The sequence below is a fragment of the Euleptes europaea genome, chromosome 1 (assembly GCF_029931775.1).
Source record: "Euleptes europaea isolate rEulEur1 chromosome 1, rEulEur1.hap1, whole genome shotgun sequence".
NCBI classification, from domain to species: Eukaryota; Metazoa; Chordata; class Lepidosauria; order Squamata; family Sphaerodactylidae; genus Euleptes; species Euleptes europaea.
This window is the reverse complement of record NC_079312.1, coordinates 176293226-176300988: the sequence shown is the minus strand read 5'-3', so window position 1 is coordinate 176300988 and position 7763 is coordinate 176293226. Positions and strand designations below refer to the sequence as shown.

Genomic DNA, 7763 nt, shown 5'->3' with positions numbered 1-7763 from the left:
CAAGGTCACCCAGCTGGCCTCATGTGGAGGAGTGGGGAAACCAACCCGGTTCACCAGATCAGCCTCCGCAGCTCATGTGGAGGAGTGGGGAATCAAACATGGTTCTCCAGATCAGAGTCCACCACTCCAAACTACTGATCTTAACCACTACACCACGCTGGCAGGATTTTGATAGCCAGTGGGCAAAGCCTGCCTGGAGTCACATTCTTCCCACTCACTCTTGATTTTCTCCTGTTTAGCCTCCCACTCCTGGCGCAGCTCTTCTCGAAGACGATTCTCTTCCTCCTGAACGGAAAGGGAGTGGAGAAACGGCTTTCAGGCATGGCTATAAGGAGAGGAAGGGGGGCTGGGGTACCTCAGCGGGTGAAGTTGGACTGGGAAGCTGGGCGCTTGAGGGCACGGGTGAAGAAGAAGAATTGGGTTTTTTATATGCTGACTTTCTCTACCACTTAAGGGAGAATCAAACCGGCTTATGATCACCTTCCCCCCACCCCACAACAGACACCCTGTGAGGCAGGTGGGGCTGAGAGAGCTCGAGGAGAGCTGTGACTAGCCCAAGGTCACCCAGCTGGCTTTGTGCGCAGGAGTGGGGAAACCAACCCGGTTCACCAGATTAGCCTCCGCCGCTCACGTGGAGGAGTGGGGAATCGGACCCCGTTCTCCAGATCAGAGTCCACCGCTCCAAACCACCGCTCTTAACCACTACATCACACTGGCTCCTTTAACCTTGACATGACATGGCTGCGTTCAAATCACTGCCCACCGAGCTGGAAGCCAGCAGGAAGTGACTTCTCTGAGCCCCCCCACCTCAGCTCCCTGAGCGAGGAATCTTCAGACGCAGCGTGGGAGAGCGAAATGGAGGTCTGTGGGGGCAGGGAAGAAATGGAAAGACATCGCCTTTCCCTGGACTGCCAACAGAAGCGCCATCCTGCCGGGGCAACAGCCAGCAGAATGGCAGCCCTGGATTTAACTGAAGGCTTTCTCAAGGGTGCGACACCATTTTTAGAATACCCGCCCCCCTCCCCCTGAGGCCAACCTGGAACCTCCAGGTTTCTGGTTAACACTGGTCACACATTTCAGTGGTCTGTTTTAAACCACCAACCCAGTTCTTCTGGCCTATATCCCGTCCATCGGACATTTATTCCAACACTGCTGAGGTAACTGTTGGTTTTATGGCTGTTCAGGCGGGAGGATTTTACTCTAGTGAGACCGGTTTTGATGTAGGGGCTATTTTCATACAAATTGTGAATCACTTTCCTTTTTTAAAAAAAATTATTAGCATTAATAGGAAATTTCTTGAGAGGTGGTAAACACACTTTTTTCTAAATAAATCCGAGGGCAGAGAGCAGCTGAGCACCGTACCTCGCGGTCCCGGTCGGGCAGGAAGCTTGTGTCCACGTCGGGATTCTTCCCCAGTTTCCTCTTCTTGGTGGGCAGCTCTGGGGTAGGGGGAAGCGACAAGCAGGTGGAAGCGAGACGATAACCAAAGCCAGATTTACACACAAGCTACATAAGCAACAGCTTAGGGCCAACAATTACGAGAGGCGCTCTTAAGTGCGCTTTTTTTGAAACCAGGGGCACTTTCACACATGCCGAATAATGCACTTTCAATGCACTTTGAAGCTGGATTTTACTGTGTGAACTGGCAAAATCCACTTGCAAGCGATCGTTAAAAGTGCATTGGAAGTGCGCTATTCGGCACGTGTGAAAGTGTGCCCTAGATTTCAGTGTTAGAATAGAAACCCCCCTTTCTTTTGGGTGATGCTTCAAGGGCCCTGACCTAGATGGCCCAGGGTAGCCCCCAATCTCATCAGATCTCAAAACCTAAGAAGGGTCGGCCCTGGTTAGTACATGGCTGGGAGACTACCAAGGAAGTCCAGGGTTGCTCCGCAGAGGCAGGCAACAGCAAACCACCTCTGTTCATCTCCTGCCCTGACCGAGATGGCACAGGCTAACCCGATCTTGTCAGATCTTGAACGCTAAGGAGGATTGGCCCGAGGCTAGTATTTGGATGGGAGGCCACAAAGGAAGTCCAGGGTTGCTCCGCAGAGTCAGGCCATGGCAAAACACTTCTGCACATCTCTTGCCTCGAAAACCCTTAAGTCGGCTGTGACTTGACGGCTAGGCTTACCAGGTCCCTCTTCTTCTTCAGCGGGAGGTTTTTGGAGTGGAGGTGGGGGGCGGGCGTCGTGCGCTCCCGGAAGTGCTGCATTGCAAAGGGCCGGTTGTAAAGGCCTGTTGCAATACGACACTTCCAGTTGTAAAATGCACCACAAGGGGCCTGTCAGGTTCAGGAGATCACCTGTAGCATCCCAACAGTAAACACACTCAGGCAGGTAATCCTGAAGCAGTATACTTTATTAGGAGCAAAAAGGTGAATATAAAATCTGACTGCATGGAAATAGGTTAAGGTTGCTAATGAGCACAATAGGGAAAGCTCTAGCTTAAAAGCACTCTAGCCACTAAAGGAAAACACATGAGATAAGAATTCTCATGAAGCGTAGACCAAACAACCAGGCAGCTGCAGCAGGGAAGTACACACAGTATTTACAGTATTTGCAGGCATGTGAACCAAGGTCGCTTGACACGGAACCAGAGCCAGGCCAGAACCAGCAATAGAAGCAAAGTCATGTCAAGGGATCAGGCCTGAACCAGCAAAGGCCTGACAGGGCCGTTTTCCACTCAAATGGCCCCTTGTGATGCGTTTTCCACCCAGAAGTGCCACATCGCAACAGGCCTTTACCACTCAAACTGGGAGTTTGAGTGGAAACCGGCCCTTTGCAATGCAGCACTTCCGGATGTGAACCAGAAGTGACCTGGTCCCTACCTGCACAGATTGCCCGCTGACCCGCAGCTGGTCAGCAGGCAGCCAGGTGGATTGGCGGAGGTTTGCCCGCCACCACCTGGCACTTGACAACCCTATTGACGGCCCTTTCCACCACCAATGCTTTGCGGCCTCTTAGTCTTGACGTGATGTAGGACCAAAGGGTCAGGCGACCTTGAACAGCCAACACGTTAGACCGTTTTGCTCAGGGCGCGAAGGTTGGTCTCCGCCCGAGCAACCGAGGCAAGCCAAAGTGGCAACAGCCAAGGTGGCATGGGAGGAGACGATGGTTGCGGCTTCTGCCACTCGTTGCCTTCTGGAACCACACAAGCACCGGCTCATTAACAGTGTGTCTCCCTGCTGCCCTTTTATTTGCTACCACGTCAACCTCTTCCCAGTTATATCTTTCTTTTACTTTTTTCAGCAGTCTGTGCTGTCCCTGAAACTCTCTCTTGGGGCCTGGCAGCCAGCTTTTCCGTTCACCCCAGCCCCAACCCTTCCACAAGCGTCCCCCCCCCTGGTTCCAGGCTCCCATCTGCTGGCATCCAGCCTCCCGTTCCTCACCTTCCCGCTCCAGCTCCACCTCCTCCTCCTCTTCCTCTCCCCCGTCGTCCTCCTCTTCCTCGTCCAGGGTGAAGGACAAGCTGGAGATCTTGCGCTTCTGCTCCTGCTTGCGTTCCCGCTCGCGCATCCGCTCCAGCTTCCTGTGGAGAGAAAAGGTTCCCTGTCAAGTCCAGCGCGCTCCCCTCCCGCCCGTTCTCCAGGGACTCCCGATAACCCGATTCTCCCTTCCCCCATTTTCTCTTCACTACAATCCTGAGAGTTGAGTCGGGCTGAAAGAGAACGACTGGTCCAAAGAACATTGTTGTAAGCTGCTTTGAAGCACGAGAAAAGGCAGGATACAAATGTTTAAATAAATAAACAAACAGAGTCACCCCCAGTGAATTTTGTGGCAAAGCGGGTGATTTGAACTCGGATCTCTCAGATCCTAACACTCTAATCACTACAGTAACTCTGCAGGAATGCATGTTCTGGGGAGGGGGGCTTTTTCCCCTTTCATTTGGCATTCCCTCAATTCATCTTCCCTTCCTAACCAAGGTTTTTTTTTTAGATGTTTTTTATGTATTTTACCTATTTTGTATGTAATTTAACCCTTTTTAAGTCTCTTAAAAGTTGTTTTAATGAGGTATGCTCTACCACTGAGCCAGGATCTCAGGTCAAGGTCTTTCATGTCACCTCCTTATGGCTCCTTTTAACTGGAGATGCCGGGGACTGAACCTGGGACCTTCTGCATGCCAAGGAGATGCTCTACCATTGAGCTGGGGTCACCGGTCAAGGTCTCTCATATCACCTACTACCTGGACCTTTTAACTGGAGATGCCAAGGATTGAACCTGGGACCTTCTGCATGCAAAGCAGATGCTCTACCACTGAGCCACAGTCCTTCACCCACCCAGAACTCAGACCCTTGGGACTCACAGCTGCAGTTCTTTTGACTGTTCCTTCTTGGCCAGCTGCTTCTCCCGTTCCTTCACCAAGGCCTCCTGCTTGGCCTTCATGTCATTGAGGGTCACCAGACCTGTTAGAAGGAAACGCACCGGGAATCAGACCTCCTGGGTTAGATCTCTGGAGCGCCAGGTCAGGTAGCAAGAGCCAGCTGTTCAAACAGAGGGACCAGAGACCAGGACTCCTGGGTTCGGTCTCCGGCTCCCCACACTTACCCACGGTGCTGGATTTCAGCTCCGCTTCCACGGCATCGTAATGGGCCGAGAACTTCTTGTCGATGTTCGACTTCATGATGTTCTCCTGCCATGGGAGAGAGATCGAGTTTTGCCGCATGAAACGAAAAGACGCTGGCGACATCCTGATTAGAATTTCCAATCCACCGTTCTCGGTCGAACCCTCCCCAAATCAGCAGCTCTGCCAGGCAGAGACTAGGGAATGCTCACCCACATTCTGTGTGCACCTGGAAGATGCAGGGCAACACCCTAGCGCTCTGGGTGCGGAAGGTGCCATTTCCCCACGTTCCTCTCCGCGGCTGCAGCTCCTCCCGACCCCCGGAAAGATTGGGGGTACAGGGTCAGTGCAGAGAAACAGCCACGGGGTCAGGGGGAGCACGGAAAGGATAAGGAGCTGCCGATGCACTGCCTTTCTCTTCTACAACCGCCGCTCCGCCGAGGGGAGGGAGCTATTTCATTCTCTCTAGCCTGCCCATCCCCGTGCCTGTTCTTCTGCACGGATCCTGCTACTCCAGGAGGGATCTTTTGAGGGACTGCCTCTGCATAGTAACCTTGGACCATCCTACCAGGGCTGACCCTGCTTAGGTTCTGAGATCTGATGAGATCGGGCTAGCCTGGGCCATCCAGGTCAAGGCAAGAAACAAGCAGAGGTGGTTTGCCATTGCCTGCCTCCGCGTCATGACCATGGACTTCCTTGGTGGTCTCCCATCCAAGTACTAACCAGGGCCGACCCTGCTTAGGATCTGAGATCGGGCTATCCTGGGCTATCCAGGTAGGGCTGCCCTTTGGATACATGTCTTTACATTTTCCAACACAGCAGAAGCAGCCTGCCTGATCTTGCTTATTCCCTCCTGCAACCTCAAGTCCTGCTTGCCCCAGGGGGCAGGACAGTGGGGGCAGACAGCGGGACCACAGAGGAAAAGCCACCGCTTCCTAGTCTCCAGTTATGATGAGGAATTAAATGGAACGCACCTAACTTCTAATAGCCAAACAATAATCCTACATCCCAAGGCTGAGAAAATCTTGCATGTTTCTAGACACCAGTGTCAACATTTCTAGGTGTCTTGAAATGTTCACACATTACTGGAACTACTCTGCTTGTCGGAAAGAAAGCATAACATGAAAATTTTTTTGCATCATTTCGAGATGTCCGTTTCAAAAGGTCAACGGCTTGCCTGTTTTAAATGTGGCCAAAATGTTAGATTTAAAATGTTACAAACAATCACATTTATGCATATTATTACCGATTTAACATTCTAGTTCCCCTAAAATATTCTTACTATGGCAACTTCGGAGCCCAATTTTCGACAAATTTCTTCCTTAACTTAGTCGCTAACATGATTCAAAAAGCCACGCTAAGAGTGAGCTTAGAATTAACGTCTGCCATTAAAAATCTAACTCGGCCCTCAACTGTATCTAAAACATCTGGTATATGCTGGATTAATTTGAAGCAAGTGGAGTCATAAATTGGGAAACTGAACAGAATATGCGGGAAGTCCTCTACTGAGCCCTTGGAGCAGCCTTAGATTATGGGAAATTTTTAAATATCTGCCACAGGTATAAGCTGAAGGCATCGTTTGAAGTCGTGCCATTGTAAACGAAATGATGCATATATCCTCCCCAAAGTGCCTGAGGTTTCCCTCGCCTTCTTTAGCACCTCCTGCAAGAGTATCCCTCTCCACCACCCCAGCCCCGCCCCCCGGCTCTTCCTCACTCCTCACCTCTGCGATGCGCTGCCGCATCTGCTCCATATGCTCCCGCTGCCTCTCTCTCTTCTTCATCAGCTGGAGCGCCCGGCCGGCCTCACTGGCCGCCCCTTTGTACTGGGCCATGGCTGCAGATGGACCTGGGAGAGGCAGAAACATACACTGTACATAGAACACTTGAACATGGTGCCAAGTTATTTCATGTTGCCCCAGAATGTCGGACCAGAACCAATGGGTTGAAATTAAATCAAAAGAGTTTCGGTCTAGAGATTAGGAAGAATTTTCTAACCGTTAGAGCAGGTCCTCGGAGAAACAGGATTCCTCGGGAGGCTAGATGGCCATCTGTCAGCAATGCTGATTCTATGACCTTAAGCAGATGATGAGAGGGAGGGCATCTTGGCCATCTTCTGGGCATGGAGTAGGGGTCATTGGGGTGGGGGTGGGGAGGCAATGGTGAATTTCCTGCATTGTGCAGGGGGTTGGACTAGATGACGTCCCTTCCAACTCTATGATTCTATACACACACACATATATACATTATTTTATTTATACATATATATCCCACCCATATGTGCTTCCCTCTCCCCTATTTTATCCTCACAACGACCCTGTGATGTAGGTTAGGCTGAGAGAGTGTGATTATCCCAAAGCCACCCAGCGATCTCTGCAGTAATGTAGGGATTCAAACCAGATGCTGGTCTGATGTGCAAACCACTGTCTCCGACTGGCTCTTGTTCTCTTTCAGCACCAGCTCCAGCTCACTGGAATACCGGCCCCAAGGAGCCTCCCCCACACCCCGCACTGGCTTATTTTCACAAACTGTGTCATAAGAACATAAGGAAAGCCCTGCTGGATCAGACCAAGGCCCATCAAGTCCAGCAGTCTGTTCACACAGTGGCCAACCAGGTGCCTCTAGGAAGCCCACAAGTACGACAACTGCAGCAGGATTATCCTGCCTGTGTTCCACAGCATTTGATATAATAGGCATGCTCTTGATACTGGAGAGAATGGGTATGCATCATGACTAGTAGCCATGTTGACTAGTAGCCATGGATAGCCCCATCTTCCATAAGGAAGAACATAAGGAAAGCCCTGCTGGATCAGACCAAGGCCCATCAAGTCCAGCAGCCTGTTCACACAGGGGCCAACCAGGTGCCTCCAGGAAGCCCACAAGCAAGACAACGGCAGCAGCATTATCTTGCCTGTGTTCCACAGCACCTAATATATTAGGTATCCCCCTCTAATCCTGGAGAGAATGGGTATGCATCATGACTAGTATTTATTTTGACTAGTGGGCATGTATAGCCCTCTCCTCCATGAACATGTCCACTCGCCTCTTAAAGCCTTCCAAGTTGGCAGCCATCACCACATCCTGGGGCAGGGAGTTCCACAATTTAACTATGCGTTGTATGAAAAAATACTTTTTAAAATCTGTTTGGAATCTCTCCCCCTCCAGCTTCAGCAGATGACCCAGCTTTCTGGTATTATGAGATAG

General features: G+C 51.1%; 1 protein-coding gene across 1 annotated transcript; it reads right to left on the bottom strand.

Annotated features, from left to right (window-relative positions):
- Window positions 1–147: 147 nt before the first annotated feature.
- FAM50A (family with sequence similarity 50 member A) lies at window positions 148–6406 on the bottom strand. Its single transcript, XM_056850180.1, has 6 exons — window positions 6284–6406; window positions 4545–4629; window positions 4303–4402; window positions 3389–3528; window positions 1363–1439; window positions 148–285 (listed from the first exon to the last, which is right to left on the bottom strand). The coding sequence occupies exons 1-6, from the start codon at window positions 6392–6394 to the stop codon at window positions 148–150; spliced, it is 651 nt and encodes a 216-aa protein (XP_056706158.1). The 5' UTR covers window positions 6395–6406.
- Window positions 6407–7763: the final 1357 nt, after the last annotated feature.

What these genes read in the sequence shown, in the direction of transcription:
- FAM50A (XM_056850180.1), bottom strand. Translation starts at nt 6,394, where the DNA reads ATGGCCCAGTACAAAGGGGCGGCCAGTGAGGCCGGCCGGGCGCTCCAG. An exon ending in CAGTCAAAAGAACTGCAGCT is followed by an intron (nt 3,529 to 4,302) that starts GTGAGTCCCAAG and finishes TTCTCTCCACAG; the next exon opens with GAAGCTGGAGCGGATGCGCG. An exon ending in TGCCCGACCGGGACCGCGAG is followed by an intron (nt 286 to 1,362) that starts GTACGGTGCTCA and finishes CTTTCCGTTCAG; the next exon opens with GAGGAAGAGAATCGTCTTCG.